The 23313-nt window shown below is 44.3% G+C and overlaps 3 protein-coding genes across 8 annotated transcripts in view; 1 reads left to right on the top strand and 2 right to left on the bottom strand.

The window, feature by feature from the left end:
- Positions 1-55: 55 nt before the first annotated feature.
- On the bottom strand, positions 56-7152 carry LOC105284160 (uncharacterized protein KIAA0930 homolog). 2 transcript variants are annotated; one of them, XM_011347472.3, is made up of 9 exons: positions 6568-7152; positions 4988-5307; positions 4417-4680; positions 4235-4334; positions 3762-4067; positions 2629-2835; positions 1545-2180; positions 456-605; positions 56-232 (listed from the first exon to the last, which is right to left on the bottom strand). In XM_011347472.3, exons 1-9 carry the CDS (start codon positions 6689-6691, stop codon positions 192-194), a joined length of 2148 nt encoding a protein of 715 aa, XP_011345774.2. In that variant the 5' UTR covers positions 6692-7152; the 3' UTR covers positions 56-191. The 2 variants fall into 2 exon arrangements, with proteins under 2 accessions (XP_011345774.2, XP_011345777.2); XM_011347475.3 differs by lacking the exons at positions 1545-2180; positions 2629-2835 and having other exon boundaries at positions 6568-7146.
- A 6557-nt stretch (positions 7153-13709) lies between these two features.
- On the top strand, positions 13710-18221 carry LOC105284164 (spondin-1). The gene is made up of 11 exons (XM_020033244.2): positions 13710-13898; positions 14048-14226; positions 14421-14615; positions 14727-15013; positions 15282-15685; positions 15844-16015; positions 16268-16514; positions 16596-16779; positions 16964-17127; positions 17206-17367; positions 17528-18221. Exons 1-11 carry the CDS (start codon positions 13718-13720, stop codon positions 17603-17605), a joined length of 2253 nt encoding a protein of 750 aa, XP_019888803.1. The 5' UTR covers positions 13710-13717; the 3' UTR covers positions 17606-18221.
- The window catches only part of LOC105284167 (transient receptor potential-gamma protein), an 85718-nt gene continuing 80599 nt past the window's right edge, over positions 18195-23313 (bottom strand). For 3 of the 5 annotated variants that reach the window (XM_011347488.2, XM_026974190.1, XM_026974191.1), the window contains 3 exons: positions 22795-23169; positions 21915-22403; positions 21264-21433 (listed from right to left, as the gene is read on the bottom strand). In XM_011347488.2, the coding sequence (XP_011345790.2) occupies positions 21264-21433; positions 21915-22403; positions 22795-23169 (1034 nt within the window). Of the gene's footprint in view, positions 21434-21914; positions 22404-22794; positions 23170-23313 lie in introns of all 5 variants that reach the window. The other 2 variants (XM_026974188.1, XM_026974189.1) reach the window with 2 other exon arrangements.

Genomic DNA, 23313 nt, shown 5'->3' on the forward strand with positions numbered 1-23313 from the left:
ATCGATTAACTAACAAAAGATGAGAGTATCATGCAAAGTCAGTGCAACCCGAGAATTTTGTAAATAATATTTGATTTATTACTTAATCTATACATCATACTTCCTGGGCCACAATCTTACATCGGCATGCGTACAAAGTAAAAAAAAAAGGTAAATGTTCAAATTTGAAGAAGAATATATTATACTATCGGCTAGAACGTCAAGATAGGTCCTTCCCGGTGATCCAGAATATCTGCAACAGAAATAACCCGATGAATACTCAATAATTAAATCAAGAAATCGATTTGTGTGTTATATGTTCGCGTAGCATATACACAGAGCATTTCACAAAATTTAATTTAACTTGTGCTAATATATTTTTCAAACGAGAATCGAAGAGGAAACTGTTATTGGCTTCAGTCTACTTTAACTCTGGTACACCTTATACAAAAAAGAATGTGTAACATCTGCTTTACCTTTGGCTATGCTCCACCACGGTAACGTAATGTATGTTAAGAAGGCGTTAAGAGGTACGGATTGCGCCCGCTTCGTCTCCTTCCAGAAGTGGAAGGTTTGGGTGAATCCCCGCATCGTCCAGAGCGGGTTGTACGCTCCGTCGTCCAGCTCTGCAGGGAAAACATATATTATTAATCGTAAGATAAATAAATTATATTACACATCCAGTAGCCTGTAGCGACTTGAACAGGATAAATCAACAGGATAAATCGTTTGTACGAGACCAACAGCCGAGCGATGAAACGTGGTGACGCAAGCTTAAAGTCAAGTGAAGAATAGGATGCACCTGCGATTACGTCACAAATGAGTCCAAGAAAGATGAAAGTGTGAAATACACAGACTACGTAGAAAAATGCATGTGCAGAGAAAGAGCAAATAAAATAACGAGTGTTAGAGGACAAATTTTCCATGTTAACTATCTACTCGGTCTGATAAGGTCTAGCTTCATGGTGGTTCCTTAATGCATTGCGTGTACAGATCGCATTACGCGCAACACGGAATCGCACTCGCCGTTTGCAAGCAAGCAAATTGTACACAGATACCGCTTCGAAAAGAAATCGGATAATATTATATATCTTTTGCAAATTGCAATACCAAGCAGAACCAATATCATTTTTTATGAGATGGGCCAGTTCAGTTTCTGCCTGCTTTCGAGTGCGAGTACGCTTATTTCCGGTGATGGGATTCAAGTAAAAGCGATGCTTCCAAAGTAACGTCTCATCAAAATAGTTATCGTCTCCCTCCTCTCTCTCTCTCGCAGCGCATCGCAAAGCCACCACCATCGCTACCACCATCGCACGCCATGGCCGTCCCCATAAGATACCCTTTACCATCCCAAATGCAGCCGTTAGTCACAGATAAGCAAATGCTCCGGATTTACATAGCGCACGTCTACATTACGTTTATATTACGTATATGCACACACAGCAAATCGATACGATGAGAATGATGATCTGAAAGTGAGGACTGCGTTTACGTATTTAGAGACAGGAGACTAGGAATGTTCTCCAGACGATTCACGGGGGAATCGGGGTAGAAAGAATTTTTACCCTGTGAGCCGGGGCGACGCGGGAGCTCGCACCAGTAGTAGATCGCGGTGCCATCAGGGGTGACGCGATGCGGTGGCAGCGGATTACCCGCAAAGCTGCTCGAGAACGCTCTGCGACGTCTTCTTCGAGGTAGGGTGGCACATTGACGACGTGTCGATGCGGCGTCGACGCCGTTGGTCACTTCGCGGGCGTTCGCGTTCTTGTCCCTGATCTCGTCGTACTTGTTCGAGCCGTTGGTGTAGTCCTCGTGATCAGAGCCGGCGCTACGCAGGCGGCGTCGGCCATCCGCGCGTCTCACCCTGAGGAGTTCGTCGTCACTCAGCCGCCTGCGCTCCTCCTCGTCGTTTTCCAGACCGTTGTGATGATGATTGAGGAGATGCCCGGCGCTGTACGGCCGTCGTTTCCGGTTTGTATTGTCCTCGGTGGCCATGACGGTGGCTGGTACATCGTAGCCTAGCGGCAGTTCCTCCTTCCCGTGAACCAATATCGCTCCCGAGTCGAGCTTCTGCCGGACGTTGTCGTCCGTCAGACACCGGCCGGCCGGCACCAAGATCTCGCTGCCCACTTCTATGTGCTGGTGCTGGTGATGGTGGTGATGGTTCTGCTGATGATTGTTCTGGTGGTGATTGTGGAGACCTGCCGCGAGAACCACGTCGTCATTTAGGCGACTGCACCCGTGTCACGACTACAAACGATCGTGCCCCCGGTCTCTTTCCTTGCGCTTTGTGCTTCCGCGTACGTTAAAGGCCAGCTGGCTCGCGTTACTTGAAAATCGTAAATCGTTACTGAAGTTACTGAAACCGCATCGTTAGTATGTACAAGGCAGCCTGTAGTGCCAATTTTTTCCGAGATAAGACTCTCGAGATTTCGAATGGCAAGAGATAAGAACTCAGAATGCTTCTCCGAGATCGATAACGCGCTCTTGGCTCAAAGCTCAGTTTAAGGACACGGAACACGATGTGATACTTCCGGGGAGGGTCTTCTAACACAAAGAGTTCTACTGGTCACACAAGAAGCGACAGCGTCAGAGCAGAGACGGGAGAGACGCGGACTGATCGTTTTCAGCGCGAACGGGCACACTCACCGTGTGTCTCGCGATAGATCGCCTCCTTGCGAATCGGCGAGTTCTCATTCGTTCCTGATCGTTCCCGGGTGGCGTTACGTAGTTGTTGCTTGTTCTGGACGGGGTGTTGCCGGGCCTGATGCGGTGATCTTCGTCGACGGAGCGAGCAGGGACTCCGACGATTTCCAGGTGAGCCCCGGCCGCCCCAGCTGCTATCCTGTACATCGGCTACAAAGGAAAGAGCCGGCATGGCATGTGTCAGTGATTAGAGACTACGATCAACTCTTTCATACGTTCGTTCGTTCGTTCATTTATTCTTTTCAATCATCTTTCGATCGATACGCGCAGCCGAATCGAACTGGAAGTTAGTGTGGTAGTGGTGGTGGTGGTAGTGGTGGTGGCAGTGGCAGTGGCAGTGGTGCTGGTTGATGGTGTTGGTAAACTGATCTGTTCTTTTCTCGGTGTATTTCTATTTCTCTTTCACGTCGTTTTAGCTTTAATGTACGTTAAGTAACGCTGCGGGATATCGAGCAAAGCTCCGAATGCCAGCCGATCTGAAGAAACGCTCGGGAAAGCTGGCGATGATCGAATATGGATCAACATTGCGCCGAGTAAAAGAGAGAAACGTCTTTTTCGCGAGTTTTCCGGGGAATCTTTGTCGACGTGCACATGCGTGCGTTTCCGCATCACGCTAACGCGATTACGATCCGCAGCTTCGAGTGCGTTTAGACTTTCGTCGTCAACCTCAGGTCTATGCACATCATCAGTCGCCGACGTCAAGAAAAGATTGATACGTTGCCGAGAGAGGAGGAGGGGGCGTTTTTCTATATGCCTGTGATAACATCAAGACAATTGTGCATCACACAGACACGACACAGGAGCATGCACAGACCGAGAGTGGATGCAAACGAAATACATTGAGAAGAGAAAGATGCTAAAGTTCGTATCCCATATTTAACGCTATTCTCGCTTGATCTCATGCGATAACGCTACTTTCGTATTGAACAAAAAAATATCGAAAATTAGGCCGTTACATTTAGCGCCAAATGCAGGATACGAATACTGGCCTAAGAGTGTAAAATTAAAGAACCTAAGTAACAAGAGACATCTTCGTCTTCCGCTATTTCGCGTTATGTCACGTCTCTGATAATTACCGTCTCGTACGTCACCGGCCTCGATCTCGTTGAGACCGTTCGCCATGGAATCGAGGCCCTCGTTCTCCGACCTCGCCTTCGTGGCTGCCGTGTCCGGCTTCGTTCTCCAACCGCCACGCACGAAGTTATTCAGGTTCGAGCTGGGATCGGACAGTCTTCGTTGATGGCGATACATGAAGAGCTCCTCGGCGTCGTCCCAATCGGCGTCCCACAGAGCGTCGGTCGCACAGTAACCCGGTTCCGACGTCGGCGTCTCCGCGCCGGAACCCTTCGGTTTCGTGACGGCCATCTCTGCGTGCCCTTTGCCTGAAATTTGCGGTTTTAAGTCGAAGAATTCGCGATTATTAGATGCATAACTTTGATACTTATCATATTCGCCATTTCAGTATTATTTTTATCAGAGCAATAATTATTAGAATTAAATTAATTAAATTAACCAAAATATAGTATGTTATTAAATAAAATTCTCATACCACGTGGTCCCTTCATTCGCACGAATTCTATTCTCTGTGAGGCCGCGCCGGAGAAGAGGCCGAACGTCATCCGCTGTGCCATTTTCGTGCTCAGACTCGACTGCAAACAAAAACCGCCGCTCCAATTACACACGTAAATCAATAATGTTAATAATTTGCATCGACCGCAAGCGACGACTCACCCTCGCGTCGTAAACCTTTTTCAGAGCGTCGTATCTGATCGAACCGAGGAAAATGACGCCCTGAATCGCGCCCTCCCGATCGGATGCGACCAGCTCCACGCACACCATCTCCCCGTCCCTGACTAAAATATCACAGAAAACTTCGTCGAAATTGTCCACCATGAAGCATATGTGCGGGTACGTCATCTCTTCGAGATCACCCTTGGCGTCCATGCGCCGTCGACTCGGACTAGCATATACTTTCTGAGAGTGCCTCCGCAACACCTGAAAACAATTACCGAGGTTCGAGCGAGGTTCTTCAACGTAATAGAATTTTATTTTCCAGATATTCTTAAGTGGACCTTAAAAGAAATTACGAGCTTAATTATTGACACATTTAAGATAAAGGAAAAACTACGAAAGAGGAAGAGACGATATTTCGTTCGTGAAATTTTCGGTATACGTAAAAGGAGAAAATGGCAATAGGAAGAATGGAGTCAAAATATTTTAGAGTGCCATTAGAAGAAAGTGTAATTAATTTAGGGGAATTTCTTTGCATAGATAAAAAGATAATTTCACAGACAGCACTCACTTGCAATTCCTTGGGACTCGTTCTTGTGCAGATCGCTAAGGTGAGCGTATAGTCGAACTGATGCACGACGAGATTCAGGTACACGGTTTCCTCCCAATCGATGTCGGGATCGCCGATCGGCAGTTTCTTGCTATCCTTGCGGAACACATCGACCTCGGTCTCAAACTTGGGCAAATATCTTGACGAGGTCTTCACGTGTTTCTTGCGGACGAAGAAGAGCAAGTCGTCACCATCGATAGTGTGCTCCGCTTGAAAGAGGAAGTGCCGGACGAACAGGTCCGTCCAGTATGTTGTGCCTTGGAGTACGACAAATCCGGAATCTGGCGAACACCAAGAAATTATTATAATTCAGGAAAAATAAATATTCAAACATAACATCGAGAATAATTTTCAATAAAATATAATAATTTCAAGCGATTCAACAAAATGGTGGATAAATTAGATATTGATATTGATTAATATTAATCAAACGATAATAATTAAAATTAAATATTGATTTTAATCAATATCCAGTTCCATCTTTGCTCTAAAATCCGAACGAATCTTTGATGCCGGCCAACTGTCGATTTCTGAAGAACGTCTCGCCGACCGATACCAAACCCACCCTCAATAGATTCGACGTTACGTATGACAGGATATATATGAGAAAGGGGAACACAATAATGAACGTAAGAGGAGGGAAATATCAGGTAATCAATATGTAGATGACGCAGTTATTGATTGTAAAGGTCTGACTAAGAAACTAAAATTAAGAATCATGATTAATAAATTTTTCCTTATTTCTCTTTAATTTTTCTCAATTCTCGTTCGATTTTGATAATCTAACAAATACGCTACTTGTTTTGCTCAGTCTACTGAATAACGTTTCAAGAAAATTAAAATGAAGTAATGATAAGGTAACGTTTCTATATTTAGAGAGATATTCCTGTCATATCAGCGCGGCAAAAAAACAAAATAATGTGAAATACAAGGTAGCGATGAGGACAAACGTATATTTATTAATATGCTGAAAATGTCGTATATTTACATGATAAGATTTAACTTAATGCTTTTGACATAACGTAAAGATGGAAAGCATGGATAACGGACACATGGCAAACCCTAATGACTGTTTCGTGATTTCAAATTTGATTACTTGATCATTACTTGATGCATGCATTACGAAATATATATAGGAATATGTATGTAGAAAAAACAGTAGAACCCATTATGCCTCGCCGAACAATCCTCGATATCTAAATCTCGATCAAATCCAAATTTTTCTAAATTTTAAAAAATCTTAAAAAACATTTCTAATTAAATTTCTTCACCCATATGCAGAACTAAATAAATAATCATTAAAAAAAGACATTTAAAATTCCAACTAAATTTTTTCGCTTTCTCAAAGAACACATCCCTCTCTTCCTCCCATCCTCACCCCCAAACACCCTTCGCACGATTCCTTCGCTCGCAGCGCATCCCGAACCGCTCGCGCACATTCTCACCCTCGTCGTGGCAAGAAGGGAGACGCGTACGATCAACCCCTCACCCCCCCGGCTCAGAAGGAGACACAAACACGCCGCTCCACCCGGAATACGAACCATCCTTGAGCATCTGCCTGAGTTCTTTGGTTCTCTGGAAATTTATCTCCTCCAGCAGCTGCTCCAACATGGTCGGAGCTCGGGTCAGGCCCGCTGATGACGAGCTGCTCGCCAGACTTGCCATGGCCGACGAACTGCGTGTTCCGTCCAGCCTCTCTCTCTCTCCCTTTCTGTTTCTTTTTCTCTCTGGCCCTCTTCCTCTCGATATCGCTCCTTGTTTCTCTCCCGTTTAACACTCGTTGCGTGTTCCACCTGCGTGCGTCTGCCTCTTGTGGAGCGTCCTTGGCCCCGGCGAGTCAGGAGCGGCGAACGCGATGGGCGACCGATGGCACCTCTCGAGGAACTAGTGCTCTTGAAGAGCCGCGCCGGTGACGACAATGAGGAAACTCTGCTAGGACGACGAGGAAGAGGTCGTCAAGACTCGTGCGCCGACCTCGCTGCAGCTGGAAGTTGCGCGGAGCACCGCGACTGACCGGGTGAAGATCGTGGATGATGATCAAGAGAGGCAGAAGAGGAGAGACGTGAATTCACGGCTCCTCTCGCGGCGCGGCTCGGCCGCGACTGACTGTGCCGAGTGTGTGTCGATAATATGACGCATGCGTGTGTTATGCTCTATGCGTCATCGTTCCCGACGCGCCAACGTTCGAACGACACCCGGTATAAGAGTCTGGCGACGAGCCGACACCAGCAAAGTCGCCTACCAGATTTTAATTACTCTCTGATTGACCCCGAGGCTGACACACGCATGAAAAATTCCTGTTACGTAATGAATAAACGTGCGACATTGTTACAAATACATTTATCGCCTCGAACGAACGACGTTCTGCTTCTCGTTCGCATGATTGTCCAAGTGCCACCGTTTGCATATGTTAATCAAGCGCGTTGGAGTCGCAGTGTCGTAAAGATCTACAAAAAAAGGATCGAGCAAGGGTCAGTTAGTGGTCAGCGATTGCGATAGCAATCTCTGACCGAAATTCTTTTCGGCGTTAATGCCGGAATGTTATATTTTCATGGTTTAATGAGAGTGGGGAGAGGGAGCAGCATGGAAATCAATGATTTTTCGGAGAGAAACCGTAGAAAGGCAGCGGCAGCAATTAGTGGGACGACGGACTTGTGCATCATCGGATGTCGGCATTGTGGGTGCTTATCGTGCACGTTTCCGTACTATCTCGGAGACTTCGCAATCCGAGGCGATACTCGCTGACCTGAAACCGACCCGTGACTCTTGATAACACCCCCGGAGTATCGCCAAGTGAGCTCGGGACGGAGTGCGGACGCGCATCTCACGTCCGCCGATCTCAGTTGGTGTTCATCCGATTCGAGCGGAGCGAGAAGACGTGCGTCCGCCGGTGAGTACTCATCACTTGTTGATCCGATCGGTGATCCAGTGTGCTAGAGCAGCATCAGGCACGTGATTCTGTGACTAATCGATTCGTCATCGCGACTTGCTTGCTTAGTAGTAGCTTGCAATTAACGTACGCGTGTGCGAACGTGTGATCTCTCACGCATCAGAATTAAACTGGAGCTTGCTGACCTCGCTAATCGCGACAGATAACTGTTTCTCGAGTGATCAATAATATTGTTGATATAATGACAATTTGGCCTTGCGATTTTATCATGCATCTAAGGTATAAAATTTTCATTGCAAAATAGATGTCTACACGAAGCCAATAAACACTCTAAGCGTTAAAATCTATCATTGATCTATTTGCTAGCTGCCTCATAGATATATATTTATGCGCGGTCTAATTCAATATAATTTGAAGATGAGATGGGCTCTAGTCTACTGATACTATCAAGTGCTCTCGGACACCAGATCAGACCAGAAGTTCTCTTAGTTGAATTAAGAGCTTCGATGATTCGATGGGAGCGTATCTGTTTCGTATCGCGACCGTTAAGCGATCAGAGGCAAAAACCTCATGAGATTTGGCCGAAGCACTCTAAAAACTCATAGAACTCTGCAAGCGCGTGAAAGGGCCGACAGCACCGTAAAAGAAGCTGCGCACCGCGAGATTCTGTCACTCCGCGAATTGTGCCCGACGAGATACTCGCGCGATAATTGCGCGTTCTTCCGGTCTCTTCCTCGCGTTCCACGCGAATCTATCTTCGGAATTAGATGTTAGTTCGCGTGTGTTTGTCGCGTGTGTTAATTGCCTGCTGAACGAATACGCTCATCGTGTTGAATAAACAGGCGGAGGCGGATCCGGAAGTAGCACGGTAAAGTATGTATATGCATATATCACAATTGTGACGAGCTTAATTGATGGACGCTCGATGGAGTACATTGTTCAAGAGATGAAAGGGAGTTACAGGTCACTTGACGAAGACAGCTTTAGAGTAGCATCGATTACCGCCCACCGCGAGATAGCATGAATTAATTAAGCCAGCGATGTATGAATTAATTGACGCGTCGTTGATAAAATAACAGTTCCGGATGACGCGTTAAAGAGATTCTCGTGGACCGCTCGGTGAGTTGAATCTCAGAGTTTTCCGACGTGCTGTCGAACAAAACGTTTATTGAATGGCACGTCGGACAGCCAGAGTGATAGATCCCTTTGACCATCGCACAGACACGTAATCGAACGCAATGAATTAATATCGTCCGTGAGAGATGTAATGTGACGTGTGATATACCACTGCTTGATCATGCATGACAACAACTTTGATGAGACTACAATACACGGTGGACTAGACAGGCGTAGAGCCGCAAGTTAAATTAACGCGTGCATTTGCATAATAGCTTGTTAAAGTTGAAAGATGACCAAGATGTAGGAACGTCGCGAGAGGGACGACACACGTGTATCCACATTATTGCTTCTAATGGTGAGTCGCGTACCGCAGCATTGACTCATGGAGTATGAATGCTATTATCATAATGAAATTGTGTCAAACAAAATGTATATCAATTAATTATATACATTTACTATTAAAATTTAATAAACGTAAGATATCAGATATCTTTATCGTTCCGGAAACGTAATTAAGAGTTGACTTAATGAAACTTTATAAATTTAATAAAGTTTCTAGCAATTTCTCCAGGAAAATTCATTACGAAATTTCACGAGAACAGTGCCAAGAGAACAGTGTGGAAGTACGAATTAATTAAATCCGTACGTTCGTGATGGATCCAACTTGTTGAGGATAAGATATAATAAAAAAATAACTAAAGACGAGCGGCATGAAGAATATGAGGATCGCAAATCACCGTCTGCACGCAGCAATTAAGAAAATCTTACTGCATTAACGATCATTCCAATCGATAAAAGTACAAGTTGAACGACTACTCGCATTTACAATAAATAAAATTTATTAAAAGTGAAAGCTTAAGAGATCTAGCCTCTGGAAATATCGCAAGGGGCAAAAATACGATTCAATTAATCATTTCGTCATTCTCCCGAGCAGATGCAGGCAATTCGCGAATGCGAACACGTCGCGGATCGCGTTTCCTAAACGAGCCGTTAACGTGTAATTATTTCGCTAATTACGAGCATACACGCGGAGAGGGAAAGAGGGGACACGCGTAAATTCACCCACGTGTGTAACAACAGGTAGGGGGATATTGCCGGGGGTACCAGTTCAGCGATGCGTCATATACGCATCAGTTTTCACGCGTGTGCACACGTGAAACGGTTGACCATCGCTGTCGTCGTCGTCACACGATAGTTTCCGCCGATCCACGTGAAATTCACGATTAATCTGCGCGACGCACACGCGGAGTGAAACCGTGAAAGTGGCCGTCGATTACGGCACCGATTACGAGCCGCATGCGAAAAGCGCGCACGAGCGAAAACAGAAGGTACCCGAACAGCACGAAATACAAAAATTATCCTATCGGAAACGTTCACCATCTATCGAAGCTCCTTATCGATCTCTCTTTCTTTTATCGATCTCGATATTACGCACGAGAAAATGTATACAGGGTGAGGCACCTGAATATCTCGGCTGTTATTGGTGATAGAAAACAATGTGTCAGACCAAACTTGCATGGTTTCGAGGGACACATAATTTGTTCTAAATAGTTTTTTATTAGCTGGACGCGTAGAGGTCATATGAAGGTCAACTTCGTTTTTTTAAATGATATGATATGTTTTTTTACGTACTATCTAGTAGAGCGTTTGAAGATGCGCACATTGATCTACGGGTCAAAATCATTCAAAGTCACTGAAGGCCAACTGCAAGGGAAAATAATTTACTTTATATTGCCTAGAGTTCTCTGCTATTAAAAATACTGTAAACTCAGAAATGAAAAAGTTCTAGCCGTTAGAAATTTTTTCTTTTTCCGCGAAGTTCTGAGTTGATGATATCATTATTTTTTATATTGCCTAGAGTTCTCTGCTATTGAAAATACCGTAAATTCAGAAATGAAAAAGTTCTAGCCCTTAGAAATTTTTTCTTTTCCGAGAAGTTCTGAGTTGATGATATCATTATTTTTTATATTGCCTAGAGTTCTCTGCTATTGAAAATACCGTAAATTCAGAAATGAAAAAGTTCTCGAGTTAAAAATTTTTTTCTTCTCAGAGGAGTTCTGAGTTGATGATATCATTATTTTTTATATTGCCTAGAGTTCTCTGCTATTGAAAATACCGTAAACTCAGAAATGAAAAAGTTCTAGCACTTAGAAATTTTAGCCTTCAGTGACCTTGAATAATTTTGACCCGTAGATCAATGTGCGCATCTTCAAACGCTCTACTAGATGGTACGTAAAAAAACATATCATACCATTTAAAAAAACGAAGTTGACCTTCATATGACCTCTACGCGTCCACCTAATAAAAAATTATTTAGAACAAATTATTTGTCCCTCGAAACCATGCAAGTTTGGTCTGACACATTTTTCTATCACCAATAACAGCCGAGATATTCAGGTGGCCTGTTTTAGGTGCCTCACCCTGTATATTGTTAATTAATCTTATCGCGCGCTCGCGTCGGAATAAAGCTAAGCCGGAATATAAAAGACGTGCGCGGGAAATCACTTAATTTCGCAATCTTGTTGATGCACTCGAGATTATTTATCACGCGTTCCGCTGCGCATTTTCGCGAGCAGCTTTGATAAATTCGTCAGGCAGCGGGACATTCTTGAGATTCCAAGGAGAGAGCTCTCAGGTTTCCCCGCACGCCATGTGCACGATGAATTTCACGAGACGGGACGAACAAGGTTTCCGGAGAGTGATCGGGACGAAGGGGATCGCGCCACGCGCGAGCACGAGATGCATCTCACGCACGCTGCATTCTGCAGTTTCCGGGCCGGCAGGACCGCATGCACCGCGCCGCGTGTTGATTCTTTACGCTCATCTCTCGGGCTAGCGTTCTAGAAACCTACAGCTACCTACCTACATGCCGTCGATCTCGAAAGCCGGTCGGAGCGGATTGGCACGAGTCCCGCGACCCAGTTCTCGGACCTATGTGAACTTGGCACTCCACTTTTAATGTTTTTCAATTTTTAATACACAAAATAATAGAATTTTTTTGTTAATAATAAAAGGTCAATAATAGTGGTTGTTTATAGTAAAAATAATTTCGTTAACTGAACGCGAAAGAAATTATAGCATTCTGAAGAGATGGTCGGCATTCGACTATAAATTTAAAAGAAAAAATTTGATGATATATATTAATTCAAAATTGATTCAGATTCAAAGCTACATTCTTACGTTTTTCAGAGATGTCTGAACTTTCACGATCTTTATTTCATATTTATCTACAAGTTTTGCAAAAATTAATGAATAATGTATGCCTTGAGGCAAGATCTTCTTACGATGCGCAAAGTTGCTTTCTTGGCTATGGGTTTGGCATAATGGTCTTGTCTGGTACGGCGAAGACGTTCATTAGTTACGGCAATTGTGAATTGTGAGCCGCGTATCTTGACACGGATCATAATCTTAAGTGGAGTTAACGTCACACACGCATGCGGTCGCATTGATCATCATAGAATTTCGCAGTCTTACATGCAAAGATAATTAATAAAAGATATGCGATATCGTTTCGATAAGAAAATGGAGAAAGTGAGAAAAATTCATGCAAATCGTTCGCTTGATCACTGCAAGCATGTATCGAAACATGATCGTGATTATTATCTTCCCTTGTTTAACGGAAATTACAATTTATAAGAGAACCGCGCGAGCGATAATAATAGCATTCTCACTATTCCTCTTTCTTGTAATACAGAAAACAATTTCTTCTCTATTATTATTGCAGAAAAGAGTTTCATTATTCGCGAATGATGCACACAACGACCATTACGTCGTTGCACGAACAATATCAGCATTGTTCAAGGATCGCGTGCTCCAGGTCAGCATAAAAAAAAGAACAATTTTATTTATCATTATCAAATGAAGATTATTAAGCTGTCAACCGTGGAAGCGTAGTCGGAATTATATTTTTATTCAAAACAAAATTTTTAAATCTCCGATCTCTCCTCATCTTCTCCTTGACCATTCGTTATCTGGAAACATTGCTAAACTACGATTCGGCCGCGATTACAAGCTCTCGACTAGCGATTACGAAATTGCGCTCAACTGTGATCTGTTGGTGACTCTACATCGTTACTTTGTTCCCTGACCCTATGTAGCACAAGGTGCTGCTGCGGCGATTCAACGCCTCAGGTCGAGTCGGATGCTCAAAAAAGATCGGCAATATTGTATACGCATTCGCGTTGCGCGACGTGCCCTTTCGCCATACCTTCGCGTGAACTCCAACAATGGCACTTAAGAGATCGCCTGCGATTCGCTCGGCTTCATATTACTGTCAATTGCTGCAATTTTCTTGACAGACCGAGTCAGGCGGTGAGCTTTCAAGGCCAGGTCGCAGGAATATCATTCCCGTGCTACGAATTCCGTGAGAATGTTACAGCTACTTCGAGAACAAATTTAATAATATATTGTTATAATATTGAACTTGCGAGCCTGCAAAATACATGATAAAATATTTCTATAATATTCTGTTACCAAAATAAAATATATTGTCTGCTTATTCTACAAAATACGTCTGGTAGATGACATCAATTAATTATTTCACAGACTTATATAGAAATATCGGTAAATAATTGTGAACAATTTAACAAATTGGTCACGCCAGAAATGATTGATCTAAATCCTGAGTTGATAAAAATAAAATTCCATACATAAACATTGACCAAATTGTTGCAGATTCCAAGATGTTATCGTTGATACTAACGGCGTGCCTCCTCGTCGTGGCTCACGCCGGATGTCCCATGAGGCCGTCGGTGGGACAAACCTCAGCAAACAGAACGCAGGGCGACGGTGGTTACAGGATTTCCATCAGCGGTCCGGCCAACGGATATGTTCCCGACGCGCTCTACACGATTAGTCTGAGAGGTCGTATTTAAATAAAATATTTATAAATAAAATATTTATTAGTACAAATTAGTATATCGAAGCAAAGAACACCGGGATCGAGAGAGATATCGGTTTCCACGCATGATCACGAAATGCTGTTCCAACAAATAATTAATGCGGAATTTCAGGATCGCAAACGCACGAGAGATTGCAACAATTTACGCGATTCACGCTCACAGTGCACTCGCAGCATGCTCCGAATTCTGCACTCGTCGGTTACTTCCAGTTATTCCCGGATTCTTTGACCGTCTTTAATGATGATTGCATCAACACGGTCTCCGAGGCGACTGACTTCCCGAAATCAGAGGTACGAGTGCAAATATCGCGCGAGATCGTGGTCACTTAAGAAAAATCTCGATCTCGAAAAATGATCGAGAAAGTTCTCGATAATTTATGTATCTCGACTTTATACAACGTTATAATGCATGTTATACTAACAATAGTCATTAATTTGCATTATACATAAAATCATATTTAGAGGTGTCTTTTCTCTTGATCCAGATCCAGGTGATGTGGCGAGCGCCTCGTGCCGGTTCCGGATGCGTTATTTTCACCGCGATGGTTTTAGAGAACAACGTACGATGGTACGCCGAGGATGATGATCTCTCCAAAACCATTTGCGAGTCGACCAGTGGCGGAGATACGGAAGATGCGAACGAAACCAGGTGCTGTGCCTGCGACGAGGCGAAGTATTCGGTGAGCAAACTTCTTAAAAAATTTCGGCAAATAGTATTAATAATTTGCGCTTTCTTCTCTGTGTTTCGCAGCAAACTCTGCCATCTTTTCTAAATATCTCTCATTTTTCAGCTGACTATGGAGGGCATCTGGTCGAATAGAACTCATCCGAAGGATTTCCCGTTTTCCGCCTGGCTGACCCACTTCAGCGACGTTATCGGCGCATCGCATGAGCCGAATTTCTCCTTTTGGGGCAGAGATCACATCGCCACAGACGGTTTTCGACAACTCGCTGAATGGGGCTCCGCAACCGGCGTCGAAGCTGAGTTAAGAGAGCGAGCCAGGCATCTCAAGACGCTTATTAAAGCCGCGGGTCTCTGGTATCCCAACGTCAATACCAATACCACCACAAGCTTCAGGTAAGAGCCTTTTACAAAAACTATATTTTTGTAAAAGTGGAATTTATATGTTTCGGGATATCGCGAGGCATTTTCATCAATAATTATATTTCTCGTTATTGCGGCAGATATCTAAATCAAGAAATATACATAGCTTTATAAATATTTTTGAAAACCATTGAAAAAATTTCCAATTATTTAAAAATACGCTTTAGGCGCATTTTATAATTGTTCTGACAATCTTTAATGAGTAATATCTTTATTAAATTATGAACACTTCGTGGTTTAGGGTAGATCGCCGACATCCTCTTCTCTCTGTGGCTTCCATGTTGGGCCCGTCTCCCGATTGGGTGGTCGGCGTGAGCAAGTTGAATCTCTGTCAGAAGGACTGCAGCTGGGCGAAGAGCATGATAATCGATCTCTATCCTTGGGACGCCGGGACTGACAATGGTATTAGTTACATGTCACCGAACTCCGAAACGAAGCCGCGCGAAAAGATGAAACCGATCACGACTTCCTATCCGGAGGATCCGCGATCCCCGTTCTACGATCCGACCGGTAGGCCCATGCATCCACTGGCCAGATTGTACATAGACAGAGAAAAGATTATCCCACGCGGATGCAGCGAAGAGCTTCTGCAACAGCAGGTAGCCGAGTTGGAAGTAGCCGAGAACACCGAGGACACATCAAGAGGTACGCACATTACGTCGTAGAGAGTAATCTTTTTGAGAATATTCATTTTTAATATCATTAATTATTATTGATGAAGATGCTAAGCACCCTTATCCCTGTCATTATGGGGTACGAGCGAGAGAAATAATTCAGTTATCTATCTCATTCTGCATTTTCAGTGGAATGCCAAACGACGGAATACACGCCTTGGACGTCGTGTTCAGTGACCTGTGGCAAGGGTCTAAGGATGCGCACGAGATCGTACAGAATGCCGGAAAAAGCTGCCATGTTCAACTGCAATAGACAGCTGGTCTCGAAGGAAATGTGTGTCGCGTCGATTCCAGAGTGCTCGTGAGTGCATTAACAATATATTCAAACAAATATTTTAGTGAAAATGAATAATCTTTCGGAAATCCATATTTCTTAAAATTGGAGATTACATATTAGAAATCTTTTCATTTTCATGGTTTTCCAATTCTCTTTCCTCTCGTCAAGAGTTTCCTTTTCCTAAAAACGTTCTCTATTCAGAAATATGGATTTTTCAGGCAATACGATTTGAGAATAAAATCTTCTGATGCGATCTCACGTTTGCTGTTATTTCAGGGGAGAGGAAGAGAGCGATGACGACGTGATTTCATCCCCGAGCAATGATCCACTCTGCCAGACCACCGAGTGGAGCGAGTGGTCCGAGTGCTCGGACACGTGTGGGATCGGCTTGAAAATGCGCACGAGGAGGTTCCGAGATCGCAAGGGTCGCAAACGGTGTCCGCTCGTGTCGCTCGTCGAGAAGGAGAAATGCATGGGACCGCCGTGCTCCGCGGGAACGGAGGTGCAGGATCCTGTGTGTAAGGTGCGTGTTTCATGTCTGCCTGAGACGAGATAAATCCTCTCGATCATTACGACGATCAATGATAACGACGATGATTTTTAGGTGACAGATTGGTCCGACTGGTCGCCTTGCAGTGCTTCCTGTGGCAAAGGCATCAAGCTGAGGACCAGGTTGCTGATGGTCGATCCATCGTTGCAGTCGGAGTGTGCCTCGCGAGTCGAGCTGCTTCAGCAACGCCCGTGCCTCGTCCAATCTGATTGTACGTTCGACATGGCGACGGCAAAGGGTAAGAAGAGCATGACAAATTATAATAATTAATATTACTTTGAATAATTTAATTTTCGTCTTACTCGCTTGAGAAAGCCAAACGTCAATCTTGACTTCACGCCTGTCGCATCAGAAGTAGCAAGAACTCGATCATCTCTCAAAAGTTGGTGAACTCGCGTTACATCTCTCGTTTTCTCTTGCAGTCGTGTGCATGGAGGAGGCAGATCCCGGCCCGTGCAGAGGCTATTTCGAGAGATGGGCTTTCAATCCGCAAAAGTCGATGTGCGTGCCCTTCGTGTACGGCGGATGTCGCGGCAACAGGAACAACTTCCTCACGGCGGAGGAGTGCGACACAACGTGCGGCATCGTAAGCGAAAAATGTTTCGCTACAATATTACGAATGCAAGGGAGAGTCTGGAACATCATTTGGTTTTTTTGTTCTTAGATACGCAATGGCCAATCTTTTAACGGATTCATAAACCGAGCACAAGTAGACGTGGAACCGTCCGATCCTCCCGTAGATTGCGTGGTGACTCGTTGGTCACGCTGGTCACCGTGCAATGCTACTTGCGGCTTCGGTTACTCTACGAGTTACCGTACCATCGAGGTGAGCTAATCAATCGCTAATCAGCTATGAATCAGCTTAAAATATTCTCCAAAGTCTTACATGACTGCCGACCGTCGATGTTACGAGCGCGGTATTAATAATTAATAATAATTTCATGATATTTTACGGAATCTCCTGACATTTCGTTTTTTGAATTCAGCGAGAAGCTGCGAACGGCGGACGTCCTTGCCCGAAGAAGCTGCATCGTCGTTACCGTTGCGAGGTCCCATGTCCGTGAAAGAAAAGGCAACTCCATACGGCGGCATCTCGAACTCGAATAACGAACCTGAGGAGATCACTCAGAGAAAAAAAATCTGTCAGTAAATTGATGATTTAATTGCGTCTGTTAAATGTCCGCCGCGAAACTTTGATGTCAGGATTAACGCGATCGAATGCGTAGATTATCACGAACCATTCGAAACTTGTTCATTTTTTCACTTGCGCTTTCCTAATCGAGATTTTATTTTTTTCTATGAGTCGAGAAATAGAGAATGTAACTGAGAAATTCCAATCGTCAATTCTACTCACTGCATATGAATTGCAGTTTAAGACTTTTAAGATTAAGATTAACAATTTTTTCATGAAAGTATATCGAGAGAGAAATTTAGAGTATATCGTTTTTCATATTGTTACGAATTATGTGCTCCACAGCAATTCACGTTGAATATTTTAGGATTAACATGGATTGACGACTTTTTCTACAACAATGATAAACATTACTGTCGATCTACTACTGCCGACTCTCTCGCAAAATTAATCATATAATAAATATCATATCGTATTTTATTTTTTCTACAAAATGTTGGATACGAAATGAACGGATGTATCAGAATAAATGATATTTTATTAATGGTCATCTTGTGTCAGTTGTTGTCCGCTAATTCCCACCGAAATTCAATCAATACTACAATACGAAGTCGATGTAATCGATTTACGTTGAATGAAATGTTTGTCGCTTATCGTAATGTCTGTTTGATCAAAATCCATCGTTCGGATAATAGCGAGTTAATGTATCGAACAGATCGTAGCGTTAAGTCTGTAACACTGCATTAAATGCGAAGAGATTGAAAGAGCATTCGTATCGCTTTGCGTTTGACGCAACTCGCTAAATGTCACATCGTAAATATGTATATGCATATTTATATATACGTTTCAGAGAAGAAACAAAATTCGTAATTGAGATTAATCCGACTGATTCCTCGCTTTTTCTGTAGTTACGCAACTACAATTCGGAACGCAGCATCGCCTTGAGCAACATACGGTGGCTCGAGCGATTAATGCCTCAGGTATCACGCTTGTTATCTTTACTACTCGAGCATTGTGATTCATGCGGCCATAATTCATCACGGGCCTCGGATCGCGATCAGCTTCCTCTGGAAAACATCCGGAACTTCGGATTTTCGAGAGAGAGATTTCTCCGTGCTACATTTTTTTCGTATTACCATTACGTAATATGTTTCGTAATATGTTAATGCGTTTCTCGCACGAAGGCGCGCAACACGCGCGTCCGCAAAGAAGGATCCTCGGCATTTCATTTTTTTGACGTCTACAATCGTGAAAAAATTCGATCGGATTCGCAGGACTGCCTGTTAATCCGAATAATTCCGTGAATTCGATTAAATTCAGTTGGTTCCGTGTTGTTCGTTTAAATTTGTTCACTGGTGCCTATGCTTCTTTCACAGTGAACGCTCGCTACGGCTTACTACCAACTAGAGAGAGATCTAGCTTCACACATTTACATTAATAATCTCATATAAATAATACATGGAGGCGGTATAACGACTAAATCACCCTATACATCTACCAAGAGCGCCAAACCGTTCGCATTTTGCCGCACTGAAATAAATAACTAAATAAACTGAAATAAACGTGAGACGAAAAGTCATTATTGATCTTCGTATTCAACTAACAAGCAATATATTTTTCGATTATTGGTTTCAGTGCAAGATTACGTAATTCTAAATTCTTCAAATAAACTTTTACCTTAATTAAGACATTATGTCGCTTAAATAAATATATAAAGTACAGTTTGGTCCGCTTGATAGATACATAATACCTCAATAATAACTATAGGTATCTCTTTTGCAACGCGCCAACGAGACCGCCACCGGGAAAAATTGATGAATAGGGAAGCGAACGTGCGTTTGGATAGCGCCCTTAGAGCGAACCGCGCCCCCGAAACTTCCCCGTGATGTCGGTCACGCGAGTGCGCGGCTCGTTTAACATTAACAATAATAATTATTATTATTAACGTACATATACACGATAGTATTTAGGAAATAGTGTACGGACTTCCGTTTCCTTAGGCCACTACTCGACTATGTGTTGCGGCGTGTTCTTTGGTCGTGCCACTCTTGCTTCCCGCTTTCTTGCGTCCCGCGAAAAGTCCGGGCGAATCGCGCGCGGATCAAGACGATGTCTCTCGCCGATTCGGCAGAACGAAAGACTTCGTAGCTACTCGACAGCCTTAACATAGGCGGACCGTGAAAAGCACGCGCTGGATCGTCGAAGATCGACGCAATCGTGAGCTTGAAGCAGGACTCAATGAACCTTGAGACAAGAATTTTCGGCGAACAAAGCTTTAAGGATCCAGCTTTTCTTTCTTTCTCTCTCTCTCTCTCTCTCTCTCTCTCTCTCTTTCTCTCTCTCTTTCTCTCTCTGTCTCCCTTTCGTGCAATCCACAGCGCGCATCGTACGGAAGAATTGTTACGTAATAGTTGTCCTCCGTTCGTGGCTGTTCTCTCTCTGAGCTATTGTAGATTAAAAAATAATAAAAATCCACCGCCTTGGCAATAATCGTATCGTTGAAATTCGCTGACTAGAGTGAGATTTCCGTGAGATCGCGCGGAGGAAATACATAAATACGTAAACCACCAAAGAAAACCGCAAGCTTCGTATGCCTGAAGGAAGCCAGGTGGCTGCGAAAGTCTCTTTCTTCAGTAGACCAGCTCTGAAGATGCGATAGATTCGACTTCTACTCGTGTAACTCTTACTTAACGTGACGTAACCCGTCGTAATTCCACGGTAGTTAACTTAATAACGTAATAATTGTCATTCTGTCTCTTATCTTCTTCTGTAACGAGACCGTCTGACTGACTAGTGTTGACTAGGCTACTTTTACCGCCGACCCACACATGCAACTTCCCGTTCTGGCAGTAGTAATAATAGTAGTAAATACGACCTACCGTCGATCGTCGCTCAAAGATAATCACGCGAGGAGATCCTACGATCGCGCAAAGTAAAGGAGAAGCTCGCGCGATCGATCGTACAGATGCGTGACAGACAATCCGCGGTCCTCGTCAACCGCACAACGAATAAATGACAAGAACTCTAAGCAAATAACGCGATCCTACGTACGATCTTACGTACGATCGCAAAACAATTTGCTTAAATCGGAAAAGACGTATAAAAAACAAACTTATCAGAAAATTCTTTTGCGTGTATAAGAAAGGCAGAACGTAGAAAAATATGTGTATAAAATATAAGAAGTACTGGAATAAATGTAACGCAATCGTTATCAGAATGTGCTTTCGAGCAGTCGGACGTCGATACGATCAGAGGGTGGAAACTGCGCTCGTGCTAAAGGGGGACGCTCGTTTGTGAAATGAGGAGCGTTTCCGGTGGGCCGACGGGAAGTTGGAAGTTCTTCGAGATTCCCGATCGACGTCGCTCTTACGTTTAATCGGCGTGGGCGCATCGCGTCGCGAGAAAGGCATCATTGTGCGTCTGCCGACGTCGGGACGGTCGTGCTGCGCGCGTGTATAGGTATACGATCGTCGTCAGCGTCGTCCTAGCCTCATAGCCGTTGAAAACGAAGCTCGAAGCTAGCGAGTTCCGACTGATGCTTCCTGGTGTCAGCTGGTCGACTGCCGCCCGTCGGCGACACGTCGTTTTCCTCAGAGCCACCCGGCGGACTCGTCGTGGCCGGAAATCGGCTCGATGCCAGGAAGACGTTGCAGCTGCGTCGCCGATCCGTTACGCTTCACGGTGAACTTCGACGGCACGCCGCTCACCACCACGCTCTCTTCGGTGGTAGACGGCGTCAGTGGACCCGTGCTGACAACACCTTAAAAGATAAGAAAAAATTGTTTTCTTATCTTTTATGACGCGGAAACGTAATCACGGCCGCATTACCAAAGTCTGTCTTTTTATAAAAATGTTCGATTTAATGGAAATTTAAAAACGAACTTTTGACACTTATACGCGAACGAGATTAATAGAATAATGATTACAAATTTACCATCGATTTAGAATTACAGTAATGAAATGATAAAATTAATAGAAATTGATTGAATATTCGGTAAGCTCCAATCCATATCCGATAAGCTCCAATGAAAAATCCAGACGTTAAATGTTCCACGCCAGTTAAACGCCGGCTTAATCGCTTAATTTCCGATATTATCGCGGTGTAGAATTATTGGAGAACAAAGTGCGACCGGCGATCGTAGCATTATAGGTGCACGGATACGCAGTGTGCACCGGATCCATCCTCGTGAAGTAACACACTACTCGTATAATTTACGTCTACTATGACTACGTCGACTCACCCTGCTGCTCGCTGATACTGGCGACCTCGATGACGTCGAGGCTGGGTTGTTGGCTCTGAATGGCCTCGTGTCGTCGTGACACTGACTGCGGCATCATTTCCGGGCCCCGGGTGGGCACGCTGCTGGCGCGCTGCAGCTGCTTCTTCGAGACCCTGGACGCGAGGACGGTCGCCACCGAATGCATCGCGCCCGGATCCACGGGGTTTGTGTTGGTGCTGCTGGTCATCGCGGACGTGGAGGATCTCGACGCGGAGAACTTTTTGCGCTTCTTCCTCAGGGCGGCCAGGGCTGGGCCCAAACCGTGAGTGAACACGTGATGGGCCTCGTGATGGTGCGCGTGATGAGAGTGAGAGTGATGGGGATGCTGCACGCTTTGTACATCAGGACCAGGCGTCTCCAGAGAGGATTTGGAGTCGGACGAGCCCTCGGATCGTGAGCCGCCGTCCTCCGACGCTGGTGAATACACCGAATCTTCCGAACGAGATCTACCTGGAAAGGGAGAAAGAGAACGATCTTTTATTTGCTGTAAAGTTCGAATTCTTAAGTAAAAATTTCTGATAACACTATCTTGGCAACTAATGATATCAAATTAATGAGAAACGAAAAGCATGGATGATCGATAAAAGATTCTGACTACTAATTATAAAGAATCCTTATAAATATTAATTGTTTCTCGAAATTTGTAGTAAACATTTTCGCGTTCGTTTAAATTCGTAGATTTACTCTGGAGTTTGCAATCAAATATGAAATCTCATATTGATATAAATTCGAATATTTATACGAATAATGAATAATGATTACATGTGAAACAAATTCAATATTGGCTGATTCATAATTTAATACGTTGCATCATCGTGCGAGGGACTCTTGGTGGACTTACCGATGAGCCTGGAGACCTTTCCGGCCTTCGCCGCTTCGATTAGCGTGCCCCAACGCTTCTTCCGAGAGCTGCTTCGGGTACCACGACTTTGTCGGGATCCGGTGGCGAGTCCGGGCACACTATTAGTGCTGGTATGATGCGGGCTCTTCTTCGGGGTCGCACCTGGTCCGAATATACCGCTCAGTGTCGAGCCAAATAGCTCATGGGAGTTCTCGTGTTGCACCTGCTGTAGGGATGCGATGAATTCCGCCACGGGCGGTAGAGTGCCACTTCCGCCCGGCTGTGGCCCGATGTTGAAACCCTTCATCAGGCGCCGCTCCTTCTGACGATTCTTCTTGCCGCCCGCACCTATGGACAGCTCTTTAAGCCTACCGTCTACGGGGCAGACAAAAAACGACGAGCAACCTCAAGCGATCTACTAAAAACTCAAAGAAACTTAAACAACTAAGGGATACAGCTCGTATAATGCATCCGACTATTAAATTTATTTTTTAAATAAATAATATATAAACCTGCTCA

Source organism: Ooceraea biroi, chromosome 12 (assembly GCF_003672135.1).
Source record: "Ooceraea biroi isolate clonal line C1 chromosome 12, Obir_v5.4, whole genome shotgun sequence".
Taxonomy (NCBI): domain Eukaryota; kingdom Metazoa; phylum Arthropoda; class Insecta; order Hymenoptera; family Formicidae; genus Ooceraea; species Ooceraea biroi.